The sequence below is a fragment of the Python bivittatus genome, unplaced genomic scaffold, assembly GCF_059951505.1.
Source record: "Python bivittatus isolate LINGU-HERP-01145 unplaced genomic scaffold, Pbiv_v1 ctg000070_np1212, whole genome shotgun sequence".
Classification (NCBI taxonomy): Eukaryota; Metazoa; Chordata; class Lepidosauria; order Squamata; family Pythonidae; genus Python; species Python bivittatus.
The window spans coordinates 77936-94996 of record NW_028277034.1 but is presented as its reverse complement, the minus strand read 5'-3'; the positions used below and the strand labels follow the sequence as shown (position 1 = coordinate 94996).

Genomic DNA, 17061 nt, shown 5'->3' with positions numbered 1-17061 from the left:
TAGTGGAGCCCATGAGGTAGCTAGGGAGGCACAATGTGTGAACATCTGCAGCAGGAATCACATTCTGTCTGGGTCACCAGAGTCATTCCTAAAAAAGCTGCCAGTGCTATCTGAAATTTACTTCCACAGCTGTATGAAAGATAGAAAACTCAATAAGAAACAAATCAAGCTTAGGCTACCTGACACCTGAGTCCATAGAAAAACATAATGTAGTAGACCTCCATAATCCTATCTGAAAAGTACTTGAGCAAGAGATTTTACAAAATGCCATGGACACAGCAGGAGTAGCAGCTTACTGTTAGGAGTCCCCGGGTTAAGAACACCTGGGTTACAGATGACCCAGTTAAGAACCAAGCCTATTGTAGCAAAATTTGAGTTAAATACACAGTGATTCAAGTTCATTACACAATACTACTTATACAGTATTATCCAATAATACTGTTCCAGCTTACATTCACATTCGACTTAAGGACAGACCTTGGGAATGGAAGTTGTTCTTAAATTGGAGACTATCTGTATCTAAAAGTCAGTCTCGGTTCTTGAGCCTGTCTACCAATAGTCTTAGCACTGACAATGGTAGACTGAGGTGATACTTTTTTTTTTAAATATAAAGCTATGAGTGACGTTCAAGACAACTGGGAAGTCTGAGAAAGGCAAAGCCTTCAGCAAACTGAAGACTGGAGTTGTGTACTACTTGAATGTTTGGGTACTGCAACCATTGATGGGCTGGCAAGTTCACGTGACCCAAGAGTGATGGTGAGTATTGACAGCACATCTGCCATGTGGAGAGATCTGGTTGCAAAGGAGATTTAGAGTTAGTGAACACATGCCACAGAGTGTGAATCAATTGGAATCAGGACTCTGGCTTCCATTATTTGTGTGTGTGTGTGTGTGCGCGCGTGCAAATTCTCTTTGGCAACCATCTCAACCCTTGTTGCAAGCAGGTGAGTGATAAGACATCTGCAAATGTAAAAATGGCAAAATAGACCTTTGGTGGTTCTTGGACATGCCTGCTGCTGAATTGGGCAGCCAGTATGCCCATTTCATTAGAGCCATTTGAACTAGTTTCCTGAGACAAGGTTGGTAGAGCAGTTCATTTCCCTCAAGGCCAATTTCCCACTGCTGGCCTTCCTTGACCTTCCACCATTCAGAGCTAGCTCCTTTATCTCCTGATCCCCAGCATCCAGTCCACCAAACTTCAAATTCACACACTGTCAGTGATAATGATACAACTTGCACCTATTTTTGTGGCTGAAGTACTACAAACAAGGGAACAAAGATTTTTTTTAGTTCCCCATGGTGGAACATTTGAAACATTCCAAATTTTGTTCTGTTGTAAGTTACATCTTAAATTTTAAATCATTGGGCACTTAAAAATTTTCTGATGGAATATAACTAGTCTCCACCCCTCCTGGCATCAATACTTCCAGAAGAATTTTATTTAAGATAGCAGCGGCAGCTATAAATTGTGGTTTTGACTGAGAGGAAAAACTGTCTTCAGATGGATATCTCCATGGAAGCCATCCATCCATTGAAGAGGCAGGTAAAAATGCTTCCTGTTATATTGTTATATGGCACATTAAGCACTCGTGTACATGAAAAATCAAATTAATGAAGACCATAATCAGATACGTGTTATCAAAAGTTTCTGGCTACTACAGACCTCTAGGACTGTTTATCTTTCTTGATATTGTCTTTTTCATTCTTAGAATCTCAGTTCTTTGAAATCCAGTTTGTGCACAGAAAAGCTAATTGTTACCTGAAGGTACATCATCAGGCCAAAGCCCTGATCAAATAGAGAGCACCAGTCAGATCTAGCCAGGGCCCCAAACTTCCTTGCCAGTGAATCCAACAGATATTCGATTTTCCCCATGGCATACCTCAATAAACTGGAAGGGCTTTTACTCTGGGAGAGTGTCATCTTGCCCCCTCAGCCATCTTTGAGGGTTGATAATGGAAAACTTCCTACTTGGAGCAGCAATGCCCTTGTGCTTTGGATATGCAGAAACAACCAAGCATATGCTTCTCCAGTGCTTGCACTACCAAGACTCATCTTACCACTGCTACATAAATACCAAGGGCACACAGGACAATTCGATAGCACCATGGCTACCATGGAACCAAGCTCCCCTTTGCTGGAGGTCTTCAAGGGAGGCCAGGTAGCCCTTTGAGCAGCAGATTGGACTCCTTGGCCCTTCCAGCTCCAGCTTTCTATGTTCTAAAATAATATTAAAGTTCTGTGTTGAGAACATGGATTTCCTAAACAATTATTTGTTTTCACTGGGCTTAGGTTGATCTTTGTAATGACAAATTCAAAGCACAATAATGATTTATTTAATTTTAATACTTATAGTGAAAAAATTATTTTTATGATTAATGCAAGTTTTCTTACATCAACATCTTTCTATTCCTGAAAAATGTATATTTAAAGCTGATATAGAAGCATTCCTTTTCCAAACAAATCATGATCAAATATTCTCATCTGTGCAAAAAGGTAACAAAGGTCAATCTGGAAAAAATCCCTTGACATTAATCTATAAGCTTTAAGGTTTAAAAGAATGGCAAAATACATCAATACTGCACATCTTTATCTTAAAAGTAACTACAAGTCTGCACAGGAAATTCCAAAAACTTTATTATTATGGATGTACCCCACTGTTTTCTCTTGAAGGAAATCTGAGGCCACAGTTTGATGGATTACAGACAAGCCCATATACAGTAGCTGCACATCACAACTCATTTTTGTGGATCACAACAAGCATTCTTATGACTTAGTACAGAAATGTTCTGCAAGTAGAAAAAAATGAGAGTTCTCTCATGCTGTACAAGACCATGTGAATGTGTGTCTTACATATTAAAAATAAGGAACCGAATCAGTTTAGAGTTCTTCTATACCAACCTGCTAGGCTGCAAACTCTGGAATGTTCAGCACACAAAAGATTTTTTTAAACTCCAAATATAATTTAAGTGCTTTTCATGTGCAAACTGTTACTGACTAAAGCTTTTCAACAGTAATGTAATTACAGATATAAACACCGCCCGCAAAGATAGTAGAATAGGCTATAGGATCCCATTATACATTTGCTAAATTTTCAGAAAAAGAAATGCTTTATTTCACTCCAGTAGTCTCTCCTGATGAGGTTCTCCTGACTGAAGGTATTTTATTTGTAGGAAATAGACCACTCTTTGACAGAAGCATCATGTGAGGTTGTTACCAAGGTGTTTTCATCCAGCCATGCCAAGCCACTAATGTGATGTAACCTGTGTGCATCTGGCAAAGGGAAGATGAAAAAGAAATGTGAGTAGTTACAATCTTGTCCAATTGTTGAGATGCATTCTGAAAAAAGCTTACCACAAATATGTCTTTTGATCTGTCTACCCATGCACTTGCTTCCTTGGCTAATACTGTTTGCTCATCTTGCACATCACTGCTATAAAATGTTCAGTTTGGTGCTTAATTTCCTTCCAAAGGTTCTTACAGTTCTTCTCTTCTAATATTCAACAGCCTGCAGGCTTTTCTTAAACACCAAGTCTCATGGAAAGAGAAGGGATTTAATTTGCTGGAAGGCAGATTCCAAATGAATGTTAGGAAAAAAAATTCTTAACAATAACTGCTGTTTAATAGCAGGACCAATGACTCATAAAGATGGTGGGCACTTTGAAGCAGAGATTACATGGCATCTATCATGGATCCCCTAATAAGGATTTCTGCACTGAGGGATGGTCTCAATGGTCCCTTCGACTCTCAGATTCTACAATTCTACTGGGAGAAGAAATAGGGAAGAGAAGAAATCATGGACTGGGCACTCTCCTTCAATTAAGTCTTACACGAACAACTGATTTAGCATTTCCAATTGCCTCTGCAGTAGATGTTATTTTCAAACCTTGAATTTCTCCTGAAAACTTTAATTTTGTCTATCAAATATAATGTAAACTGCCACATCTTCTTTTCAGTCTAGATCAGCATTACTCCCTTCAAAGGAAGAAAAGCCTGAATCACCTGGTATTTTGACTCGGGTTTCTGGGTCACTCAGGGTCCACACATTCACCAACATGTCCATGCCACCAGTAGCAAAGTGCTCATTATCAGGGGACCAGGCAACACAAACAATTTTTGCATGGTGGCCATAGAATACATTATGTTCCTATTCAGAAAGAAAAATAAATGCACGGAAGAAAAATACATTAATTTTAATCCCCAAATTAAATTAATTATTTAATTATTATTCTAATTATTATCCAACCATTTATGGACTGTAATGTTCTAATTACACCAAACTATAAGGGAAATGAAATCTGATGTGTGTCTGAGTAACAATGCAATATTACATTTGATAACTTAAATGGATATCCACACATTTTTTTAAAAAGGGATGATAGGTTCCAAAAATAAGCTTTGATTTTGTCATTTTAACCTATCAATACTTTGATGAAGCAATAGAGTTCTTCCAAAGTGCATCTTAATTACCAAAACTATAGGCCAGCAGCTTTTATTCTACTAACTAACCTGCTTGTGAGGAACAGGCCATAAGCCTGCCAGATGCCACTGCAAGCTGATTAGAAGTCAAGATTTATGTGGCAGAACTATCGTTATGCTTTCTATTTGAGACGTGAAAGTAAAAACTCAGTTGGAGATGACAGACGTGGTTCTTACCCCATAACCATCAGCGACACTGAACACAGTGACCACCTTGCTTGCATCTGTCACGGCCAGGAAGGCTCCATCAGGAGAATACGCCAGGTCAGTCACTGGACCTTTGGCTTTCAGGACCTCCTCTTCACTTTTTAAAGAAGCTCCGTGGATTGCATACAAATACACTTTCCCATCCTGGAGATAAAAACACAGCAAGGGCAAGCTTAGATGTTTACCAAAGAAAAGTGTACCAGCTTTTAAATCTGAATGATACCTTTAAAAAAGAGAGGCAGAAATATGACACTTTGGCCACAAAATGATGGAACACAGCTTGTAAAGATCAGTTATAACTGTATGGAAAAAGCAGGTATATTCATGGGAGCCCCAAATTCAAAATTAAGAACTAAGGTGTCAAGATAATGTGAAATTCCATTACTTACAAAAAATATTTTATTGCACTGCTGTATGTATGTAAAATGCTTGAGAATTAGAAAACAATGACTTCATGAGAAATTAATATTCTTACTGTTCCTCCAACTGCTGCCATGCCACCTCCAGGGTGAACTGCCACTGCTTCCGGTTCAAAACCAGGGTTATCAATTGCAAAACACTTCTTCTTATCCTTCATAAGAACAATCTATAATTGAAGAAAAGTATGCATGAGCTTTTGCCTAGAGTGCAATGCTCCAATTTGTGATTTCTGCAACAGGAGTTTTCTACTCTGTGAGTCCAAAACAAGTGCTACTACCCTTCGTTTTGCAATGATTATTTCTTTCCCCACTCTGTTATTAATTTGTGGGGAGGAACCCCCCTAAGTTACTACTGCTGCATTCTAACAACATCCCATGACCTGGTTTACTGAATTAACCTACTTTTTGAGTTTACACAATACAATGAAATATCAACTGCCCAGAGCAGTTGGATTTATAAAATATACTAAAGGCACAAGACCACCTCCCCAAGCTAACCAGGATTAAAATAACTAAATAAAAAAGTGCACTGTGATCCATTTTTCTGATACTCACTTCTCCAATGCATATGACCACTGCATATCCTCCAGGTCCAACTGCCACACATTTTGGTTGAACATCCATTTTTATAACATCTTGGCTACTAAAAAGAAAAAAAAAAGTGAGTTTCCCCAACTGAAAAAATAAAGGTTGTGTATCAAAATAAAAAAGCAGATGCATACCATGAAGGACTCAAAGCTGCTTACAAAAGCAGCCAGAACAACTTTGGCACAGGTTTGCAGAGGTTATAGTAGCTTCTGTATATATTTTACAGGCTCATAGCCCATTCCAGTCACTACTGACCCTGAGCAGTACACAATACTTGCTCTGTAAATTGGATTAAAACAAAACTAAAGACAATCCACCAATCAGAACCATTAAATCACAATAGAAGACCATAAAAAGAGTTGTGATCCATTCCCTGTAATTAGAATTATTTCCATTAGTAGATGGAAAAACATCTTATTCAACCTCTGAGGGTTTGTTCTAAACACCAATTCTTTACAGACTTCCTAAATGTCAAAAGAAAGGAGACCATTCAAATGTCTGGGGGATGCTTTTCCAAAGGAGGGGGGTAGCAATAGAGAGTCCATGTTTCTGTGGCCTCTCGAGCTAGGGGATGGACCTTCTCACCCAAGCAGATGCTATTGGGAAAAAGGGGTCCCACAGATATCCAGATCCTGAACTATTCATGGTTTTAGAAGTGACAACTAGCACTTGGAAGCGAAATGGTAATCAGTTCAACTCCAGAAGCGCTACACAGGCACAATGAAGAACCACCATGACTACTTGTAGTTTCCAAATACTCTTCAAGAACAGCCCCATGTAGATTGCACTTTTTTTTTTTAATCTGCGCTCAGTCATTACCGACTCTGCAGTGACTGCTTGGACGAGTCCTTGCAGTTTTCAAGGTAAGTGTTTCGGAAGTGGTTTGCCAGAGCCTCCTTCCTAGAGCAGAGCCCAGCTGGCGCGTGCAGGAGGCAGGGTTTCCGTTGCTTCGCGCCCTTTTCGGGTGAGCGCGGTTTCGCGTTTTACCGGCAACTGCTCCCGACTCCTTTTTTCCAAGGCGCCGCCAGCATTTTTTCCTCCCACCGGAGTGAGAGTACCCATTTGTCTACTCACGTGAGTTTTCGACCTGTTGGGTTGACAGGAACTGGGGAGGAAACAGGAGTTCACCCTGTTTAACACGAAGGCTGGACTCGAACCACTGAAGTGTCAGCCATTTCTGGCTGGCAACTTTCAGCGTCATTAAGCTGCTGCGCCACTGCGTCCCCCTCAATCAAGAGGCATGAGTGACTATGAGTCAAACTGCCACCTGCTTCTGGTTTCATGCGTGTGTTGAACATGAGGGAGAAGATCATCAAGTCCTGTGACACCCCACAACTGAGGAATCTAGAACCTGATCTCTCTATCACAATCAACTGAAACCACCTATTTAGGAAAGAGGAAAAACACTGCAGGTCTAGAAGGATACCATGACCAGTAATATCAAAAGCCTCTGAGATCAAGCAACACCAGAAGTGTCACACTCCCCAATCCCAGTCTCTCCAGAAGTCATTATCATCTCCATGTTGTGCCTTGACATGCAACCCAATTGAAATGAGTTCAAATAATCCGTTTTCTCCATGGCCCTCTTCTGTTGCAGCCCAACCACTTTCTCAACCTTTTCCCAAAAAGGAAAGATTGAAGTCTGGTTGATAACTGTCTAGCATATCTGGGTCCAGTGATGGCTTTTTAAGAAGTCAACAAATCACTCTCTCATTTAAGGAGAATAGTAGCACCCCCTTATTCAAGGATACATTTACCACCTTCCTTAGTCAGGCCCCCGTCACATGTCTTTCATCAACCAGGAAGGGCAGGGATCCAGATTAAACTTGGCATAACCAAGGCTGTAGAGAACCCTGGCCACTTCCCTCAGGATTTACATGATCAAACTAGACAAGATATAACCAAGTTGTGTTATTCTTCACCAGTTCTGGAATATGAAAACTTGCTTCAGAATCAATGTATTTAGCATAACAAGGAAAATGCAGAGAATTTCTCTCCACTGTTTTACCCTTAGAATTTTCTTTTTCAATATTAATTATTTCATTTCAACTTCTAAACTGTGCTTAAATTTGGATAAACACAATTGTTCATGTGTTACAGTTACCCACCTAACATGGTAACAAGGATGCTACTGAAACATTAATTGTATGGCACAAAAATACTATTGCCACTTGTGAGAACTGCTTATTGGATACAGATCTTGATATAACATGCTAAATTGCCTAAAAAGTTAAATAGAGTCACTTTAATGGTATAATGACAGTAAATAATTGCAATGAAACTTTAAAGCACAAATACCTGTACTCCTTTTTGTTAAGACTGGTGTAGCGCACAGTATCATCCATACTACAGCTGACCAACTGCTCTAAGTCATCCACAGCCATTCGGGAAACCAGGTTTGTGTGTCCTTTCCCACCAAATTCATCATTTTCCCCTGTCTCAGAATCCCAATAATGTACAAAAAATATTAAGGAAATCCTCTTCAGGATGAGTAGAAAAGGAAAATCCAAAACCTAATCCATATAACAATGAAGCTATGTCAAAAGTCCTGCTACATACATTCCGATAGTAAACAATAAAGGCCCAAATTAAATGATGTTTGATTATTCTCCCAAGGTTTTCAAGAAACCGACACTGATAATCAACAACTTGTCATGTCAGAAGCTTTTGTAAGAAAGACTGCAAGCCTTTCATAAATTCAAATTACTTATAAAGAAATGCACAGAAAATACTTTGGTTGCTATGCAGATGTGCTCGGGTCTTGCTGAAAATATCTTTGGATAATGGGAGAGAAAGTCACTTGAAGTTTGAGAAGCTAGAAATGCTGTGTTTGCATGGAGGAGTTTCTATGCTAACAATTTTATCCAACTCAAATAGAATAACTTCAAATTATACCAAATGTAGCAGTCTCCAAAAAGAGGTTGGACAACCATTAGACTCTCATTCAGCAGTTCAAATAGGCATGATGTTCTATTATATCCTGTTTGCTAATAAAGTTTCAGGGGCAGCAAAGATGACAGAAACAGCGATGCAAAAATAGCTGTTTGGCCACTTCAGGTTAGCACAAATAACTGTTGAACTCTTAAAGGATATTAATATGTCCATCATGGCTTCCAGAATATATATAGGATTTCCCCCCATTTTTATGCACCGTAAGACACTGTACTGATTTACTGTGACCCTACAAGAAAGCAGATATAATTACTGCAAAAAGCCACCTTTATCTTTCTAAAAAACAAAGCAGGTTACTTAAACTTCTTTGCATTAAAAAACAGAGGCTTAGATCCAATGAGCAGGAATAGCTCCCAGTTTCCCAACAAAACTTGACCTGGCTCTTTCTCAGCTTCAGCTACTTTAGTGGTCACCGAAGGGAGGTTTATGGAGCCAGGCAAAGAGCTGTCTGCAAAAGAAGAATCTGGCCCCAGCCTTTCTTACATTTTAATATACTGAAAAAAATAAGGTAACTGTATCTTACTATACACTGAAGACTTTCTTTTTGCCATTGTAACCTGTCCAAAACATTTAAAAGTTCATAAGCTCCCCTCAACCCCTACACTTCTTATGAAAAACCTTTTTTCAGAAATTTCAGATCAGAACACTGTGCTGGTTACAGGAGTAAGGCTGATTTTAAAAATCCTAAGATCCATCAAGGTTATGGAGTGAATTATGGAGCAGCTGAAGATCATGCATTTTCCTCAGAGGAACTTGCAGCTCAAATGAAGGAAGGCAGAATATTCAGCTGGATTTTAGCTTAATTGGTATAGAGCAGGGGAAGACTAGTTGAGGTCATGGATGGCGCTCAAAGGAGGGATGACCTGTCTCCTTGGGATGAAGGGCAATGTGGCCTGTCCTGCGAAGACAAGACAGGACAAAAAGGCAAAGTGGCTTAAACTACTCCTTCCTCTCTCACTGAGGAAGACTCAGGCATGCTGGAGCACAACTGCCTTCACTGTCCCTCCAACTGGAAAGGGCAGCAGGGCCTCCTCTCCACTGCCTGTTCTCCGCCCGGCTGTCAGGCATTCTACTTTGGCGCTTTCCTTGCCAGCCACCTTTCCCTTCGTGGAAGGAGCCAGTCCAGATGGAGGACTCTGGAGGGAGGCAGACTCTTCTCAAGGACTCACGGGCCAGATGGGGCAGCCCAGGCAAGCGAGGGAAGAGGTACTAAAAGCTGTGTGAGGACAGGGGTTCTGAAAATGGATTTGGAACAAGAAAAGTTGGTATTAAGTAGCTATTCTAGGCTGGAATTCTAGGAAAAACCAATGAAGGATGAGCATGAGCTCTGGGTGACAGGATCATGTGACAAAAGAAGTAAAAATCCCAGGCAAGGAGTACCCTGGACTTTGCAGACAGAACTTTTTCTGCCCTCTACTGGATTTCCTTTTACTTTCCAGGCTAAATCCCTGTGATTTTCTGTGGCCTCCACTCCAACCCATTAGTTTTTTGAGACCAGGCCAAGGAGAATAAGAAAAATACTGTTGTTTAACAAGTACCGGTCAGAAGCCCTTGACACATAGAACTGATCATATTCTCTGGACTGAAAGGGTCTGTATTTGGGTGTGTTCTATGTTCAGATCAACTTGGCCCAATACATGAAAGATTTTTTTTTAATGTTTGGATTTACCATAATGATATCAACCATATTAACCTAGAATGTAAGAGCTGGTTTACTTTTATTAAAACCACTGTGCTTAAACTAACTTAATAATAGCCAGAAAAACAGTATCATCACTGTGATTCAAAACAGCCTTTGGTTGAATTATTCTTTGTAGCCACATTACTAAACAGAGGTTGAAAACTAGAAATCACTGCCTTAATTATTCCACAAACCTTTATGATGCGAAGGGGCTTATCTGGATTGTTCTCATCCAGATAGTTGATATAGCCAGAAAGGGACAGAGTCAATAAATGACTTTTTTGCCACAAACAGCCCAATTGCTGGTCCAGAACATCTGATCCCATTTTAAAGGTAGTTACAACACTCTGGGCACCAACATCCCAGATCTTAGCTGTTTTGTCCCCAGAAGCAGAAAGTAGGTGATGGCCATCTGGACTCCAACTAATCTGTTAAAAGAAAAGAAGAGATAATTTAGCAAATGAAAGCTTTGATGGATTACTTTATCAAATAAATAACTTATCAACAGGATAAACAGAAGAATCTATTTAAGAAATTAATATATAATTCCTATCCTGAGGGTAAAGTTTACACCAAACTTGAGTCAACTTAAACTTTTATACATACAGTAGGGCAAAAAAGTATTTAGTCAGCCACCAATTGTGCAAGTTCTCCCACTTAAAAAGATGAGAGAGGCCTGTAATTTTCATCATAGGTATACCTCAACTATGAGAGACAAAATGGGGGGAAAAATCCAGAAAATCACATTGTCTGATTTTTAAAGAATTTATTTGCAAATCATGGTGGAAAATAAGTATTTGGTCACCTACAAACAAGCAAGATGTCTGGCTCTCACAGACCTGTAACTACTTCTTTAAGAGGCTCCTCTGTCCTCCACTCGTTACCTGTAGTAATGGCACCTGTTTGACCTTGTTATCAGTATAAAAGACACCTGTCCACAACCTCAAACAGTCACACTCCAAACTCCACTATGGCCAAGACCAAAGAGCTCTCGAAGGACACCAGAAACAAAATTGTAGACCTGCACCAGGCTGAGAAGACTGAATCTGCAATAGGCAAGCAGCTTGGTGTGAAGAAATCAACTGTGGGAGCAATAATTAGAAAATGGAAGACATACAAGACCACTGATAATCTCCCTCGATCTGGGGCTCCATGCAAGATCTCACCCTGTGGGGTCAAAATGATCACAAGAATGGTGAGCAAAAATCCCAGAACCACACGGGGGGACCTAGTGAATGACCTGCAGAGAGCTGGGACCAAAGTAACAAAGGCTACCATCAGTAACACACTATGCTGCCAGGGACTCAAATCCTGCAGTGCCAGACATGTCCCCCTGCTTAAGCCAGTACATGTCCGGGCCCGTCTGAAGTTTGCTAGAGAGCATTTGGATGATCCAGAAGAGGATTGGGAGAATGTCATATGGTCAGATGAAACCAAAGTAGAACCTTTTGGTCTAAACTCAACTCATCGTGTTTGGAGGAGAGAGAATGCTGAGTTGCATCCAAAGAACACCATACCTACTGTGAAGCATGGGGGTGGAAACATCATGCTTTGGGGCTGTTTTTCTGCAAAGGGACCAGGACGACTGATCCGTGTAAAGGAAAGAATGAATGGGGCCATGTATCGTGAGATTTTGAGTGAACACCTCCTTCCATCAGCAAGGGCACTGAAGATGAAATGAGGCTGGGTCTTTCAGCATGACAATGATCCCAAACACACCGCCCGGGCAACGAAGGAGTGGCTTCGTAAGAAGCATTTCAAGGTCCTGGAGTGGCCTAGCCAGTCTCCAGATCTCAACCCCATGGAAAACCTTTGGAGGGAGTTGAAAGTCCATGTTGCCCAGCGACAGCCCCAAAACATCACTGCTCTAGAGGAGATCTGCATGGAGGAATGGGCCAAAATACCAGCAACAGTGCGTGAAAACCTTGTGAAGACTTACAGAAAACGTTTGACCTCTGTCATTGCCAACAAAGGATATATAACAAAGTATTGAGATGAACTTTTGATATTGACCAAATACTTATTTTCCACCATGATTTGCAAATAAATTCTTTAAAAATCAGACAATGTGATTTTCTGGATTTTTTTCCCCATTTTGTCTCTCATAGTTGAGGTATACCTATGATGAAAATTACAGGCCTCTCTCATCTTTTTAAGTGGGAGAACTTGCACAATTGGTGGCTGACTAAATACTTTTTCGCCCCACTGAAAGCCTGGAACAAAGGCTAAGTATGGGCCAGATGCTTGGTTGTTTCAAAGGCACCTGAGATCCTTTCCTACTTGATGGCAGAAGTTAAACCCACAACCTATCTTTATCAGGAAGAGATGGACAATCCCCTTCCAGTTACCTTTCAGACCTAATTTACTGAGACCACCCTGATCACTCTTGTGGATAACCGACAGTATGATGAGACTCAGACAGTGAAAATGTCTACCTTGGCCTTGCTGGATCTCTCAATAGCTGTTGGTATCTTCCTGGACTGCCTTTGAGGGTTTGTTGCATTATAACACCCCATCACATGCTAGGCATTTCTGTTAGTACAGACTAGTAAAATCAGTCGCACGCTAACAAGGAAGCTAGCATGGGAAAATACCAGCAACAACATGGGGTAAAGCCTCAAATTTCAGGAGGCAAGCCCCCGCAGCTTGTCACGTGCTCAATCGGAGCACATGATCCCTTGCGCTTCATGTATTACCATATATAGTTATGAGCTTGTATTAGGTAGTGTGACGTATATATGCTTAACCCTGCCCTCTGATGTACTCAATAAAAGAGGTTTCCAGACTCCGGTCTGGGCGCTCTCATCCCCCTCGAAGGAGAATCAGTTTGGTGTCTTCTTTCCCCTCACTCGTGAGAGGCCCGCGGTAACTCTGTGAATGTTACAACTGGTGACCCCGACGTGATCCCCAATAACTGTGTAATCGTCCGTCGCCCTCCGCCTGAGACCTCCGATACTTACGCCCGAGAAAGGGCTCAACGCGTCCCAGCCGCCTGTCGGCTCCCTCGTAAGTATCGGAGGCGGGTTGTCCAAGCCCCAGGTTGCATACCTCCACGAACTTGGAAACCTTCTCAAGGCTCCTTCTCCCTCCGCCTGAGACCTCCGGTACTTACGCCCGAGAAAGGGCTCAACGCGTCCCAGCCGCCTGTCGGCTCCCTCGTAAGTATGGGAGGCGGGTTGTCCAAGTCTCAGGTTGCACACCTCCGCGAACTTGGAAACCTTCTCAAGGCTTCTAACATTATTCTTTCTAATCGAGGCACCCCATTGCCTCCAATTAAGCAAAAAAGGCTAGCTGAACTGCTAAAATATGTCTGGCTCAAATGTCCGGTCTATCCTGAGACTGGGTCAACAAAAGTTACATTGTGGAGAAAGATTTTGAAGTATTTAGATGAGCCACCAAAAGCTCCACAGCAAATTGTCTCCTGCCGTATTCTTTTAGAAGCTCTGGAAGTTTACGATGAGGAGCCGAGGATGGCTGCTGCTGAAATCACGGCGCCTTCTCTTTACGAGGGCCATTCACCATCGGCCCCCCCTCTCCCTCTAACAACAAAAGGAAAGGGATGAGGAACTTAGGGCCATTTGCCATCGGCCCCCCCTCTCCCTCTAACAACAAAGGAAAGGGATGAGGGACTTTTCCCTCCTCCGGTAACTCCAACTGCCGGACCCCTGGTACGCGCCATGATAGAGGCTCGTGCTAGAGGGGAATTAGATTTGGAGGATATGCAATCTTGTGCTGCCTTCCCTGTCTCATATATTCCCGATCCCAACAACCCCAATAACCCTCCTACCCAAGTGTTTGCTCTTTTGTCTTATAAAGTTGTAAAGGATATTAAAACTGCTTTAACTACTTATGGCTTACAATCTCGCTATTCTATCGGCTTGTTTCTAACACTTGCAAATTCTTCTGACATGATGATTTCTGATTGGCAAATGCTGTGTAATATGATTTTAACTCCTGCTCAGTATGTTGTGTGGTGGTCAGAATATCAAAAACAAATTGCCCTTATTGTGCAGGGTGGTCTCCCTGCAAATGTAACCATTGATCACTTGCTGGGACAAGGAATTTTTACAACTGCTGCCGCTCAAATCAACTCTCCAAGGGCTTCATTTCCCTTGGTTTCACAAGCAGCTATATCTGCATTGCGGAAAGTTGATGATTCCTCAGCCACCCCCACACAATCCTTTTTAAAAATCATGCAGGGATCTACTGAAAATTATTCTGAATTTCTTAGCCGTCTCCAATTAGCCATTGAGCGTCAGATTGACAATGAGGACGCTCGTAATGAATTGTTACTAAAACTAGCTTATGAAAATGCAAATGCTGATTGTCAAAAGGTCTTGTAGCCCATTTTTGCTCGCCCCGGAGCTACTCTTGCTGACTTTTTGCGTGCTTGCCGTATCGTTGGCATCACGAGCCACAAAAATGGAGGCTCTCGCTGCTGCGATGCACCCAAATCAGCCACTTCCTGCTTCTTCTTCGCGCCCCACCGGAAATTGTTTCAATTGTAGTAAGCCTGGGCATTTTAAGGCTCAGTGTAGGTATGAGGAAGAGCAAATGTATCTTGCAACCAGTAAAGTTTTGCTGTTACTTTAAATTCACTGGGTCTCCGTGTATTATAAAGAACCTCTCGTGCCCCAGTGCTCGGTTGGAAGTGATTTGTGTGTTTCCCCAATTATTTCCCCGCTGTTGACCAGGGCTGTGTGTCTGTCTGCTCCAGCCGCACCTATCTGGAAACCCAGGTAGAAAGCAAGGGGGGCTGACAAGATCCGCGTGCCTCAACAGGCTGTGAGTGTGTGAGTGAGTGACCATAGGCTGAACCTGGGAGCAGCGTCTGTAACATACCCATTAGACTTGGCCACTTTGGAAACAGATCTGCGAGAAGCAAGGAAAGCTGTTGGAAATGTTGGAGAGGAAAGTAAAGTAAAGACTGTGGGGGAGGTGCAAATAATAAGAGATAGGTGGGAAAGAAGTGGGAGAGACAGCAGGAATAGGAATTTGTGGAGGCAGGGGCAGAGAGTAGGGAATGGAGAGGAGCGTGTGCAAGTGTGGCGAAAGCTGAAAGAAAACATGGAGAGATGGGATGGGGCTCCTACTAGAAGCTTGAAGGAGCGGGTGAAGCAGTTATAGAGAAGTCAGGGAGGAAAGCATGGATCAGAAGAGGAAGATGTAGGGAAAGTTAAGGAGAAAGAGCAGTTTTTTTGCTGCTCCAGCAGGAACTGAAGCTGGAAGGGGAGGATATGTGAATTGAAATCCCAAATGGCTTAAAAACCTAGCAGAACTAAGAACAGATATAGCTAAAGCCTTAGAACAAACTGATGCTGTTTCCAAAGAATCCAAAATTACATTAAACCAGGGGATCAAGTTAAAAAAGGAAAACCAGGAGGAGCCCTGGGACCACGATGGAAGGGACCACATATAGTCCTTGATGTAATTTCACCCCATCTAGTGTACCTGGACACAAACAGATGGTGGCACCGCTCCCAAGTTAAGCCTGTGTAACCTGTGTAAATAGGCTAGGTTATTTTTCTTTTCTACTCCCTCTTTTGTCCCCCCCCTTTCTTTGTTTTCCTTTGCTTTTTGTTTGTTTGTTTGTTTTTGTCCCCCCACCCTTTTGATTTTACCCACAGGATCCAAGCATGAAGATCTACATCCAAATTCTCCTGCTGGGACAATGCCTAGAAGCTCTGCAGCACAGTTCTAACAACAATTTTTTTTTGTAGAACTGGCACAAACAGCTATGAACCGCTCAGCTTTTGCGTAGGGTGACTTTTGACAATGGGAGGAGTCACATCTACCTGTTTCTTTGGAATACCCTCCAGCCTAGAGACATTAAGAGATGTTACTGCTTTAAAGAATTTCACTAATGACTTGTGGGAGGAATGTTTTTTCACTTTGGATCTTCTCCAGAACCTGAACCATGGACAAACCAGAGGAGAATGACTCTGAATCTTTCAGGTGTAACCAATGAAGAAGTGACTGATATCAGTCCTCCAAAACCTGTAGCTATTGACTATCTACTATTAAGAGCAGGACAGGGCTGCAAATCCTTTCAATGTTTTTGTTGTTTTAACCTTGTAGGGCATTATTTTGATACACAATTTTATATTCTATATATACACAATTTTATATATTTTATATATATACAGTATATATGCTTCACATAATGTATAACCATACCTGTAACAGTGCACTCTATTTTATTTCTAAAGGGTTAACTTGCTTTTGCTTTGTAAAGAGCACTGGTTTCTTCCCCCCACCCCCTTATCTCTTTGCTGAATGCCCGACTGTTTTCGAATAAGCAATTAGCCGAGTACAAGCTGTTTGTTGTACCAAGCTTTTTGCAACAGTTGTGAGGCCCTGCATTCCAGAAAAAGATAAGAAAAATCTTGAATGCCATTCCCTTGGTAACCAGAAGATAAAAGTTACAGTTAAGTTTATCTTCCTAAGAACCACCTTTCACTTGCTCAGACCGTCCCAAAAATCCCTTGTATGGGTATGAGGGGATGTACTATCTGATTATAAAGCCTCTGATGTTTGTTTTGTGAGGTGTGATTCCATCAACATCTCTTGTTAATGTGTTGACTGGGGTCACCCAGCTGTGTGTTGATCAAACTACATCTGCTATTCATCAGAAGTCTCATCTCAAGTTTTCTTATTGGCATTTTATTGAAACTTGGGAAATAAAAGTGCCATACAACCTAACCAACAACGAGAACTACATTGAGACAAAACTAGCC

The 17061-nt window shown here is 41.5% G+C and overlaps 1 protein-coding gene across 2 annotated transcripts in view; it reads right to left on the bottom strand.

Moving 5' to 3' along the window:
* Positions 1–2325: 2325 nt before the first annotated feature.
* WDR1 (WD repeat domain 1) overlaps positions 2326–17061 on the bottom strand; it is a 38159-nt gene continuing 23423 nt past the window's right edge. The window contains exons 8-15 of one of the 2 annotated variants that reach the window (XM_088130323.1): positions 10519–10752; positions 8785–8872; positions 7990–8146; positions 5659–5743; positions 5160–5270; positions 4655–4828; positions 4001–4145; positions 2326–3271 (exon numbers count right to left, since the gene is read on the bottom strand). In XM_088130323.1, the coding sequence (XP_087986449.1) occupies positions 3162–3271; positions 4001–4145; positions 4655–4828; positions 5160–5270; positions 5659–5743; positions 7990–8146; positions 8785–8872; positions 10519–10752 (1104 nt within the window). In that variant the 3' untranslated portion in view covers positions 2326–3161. Of the gene's footprint in view, positions 3272–4000; positions 4146–4654; positions 4829–5159; positions 5271–5658; positions 5747–7989; positions 8147–8784; positions 8873–10518; positions 10753–17061 lie in introns of both variants that reach the window. The other variant, XM_088130316.1, reaches the window with a different exon arrangement.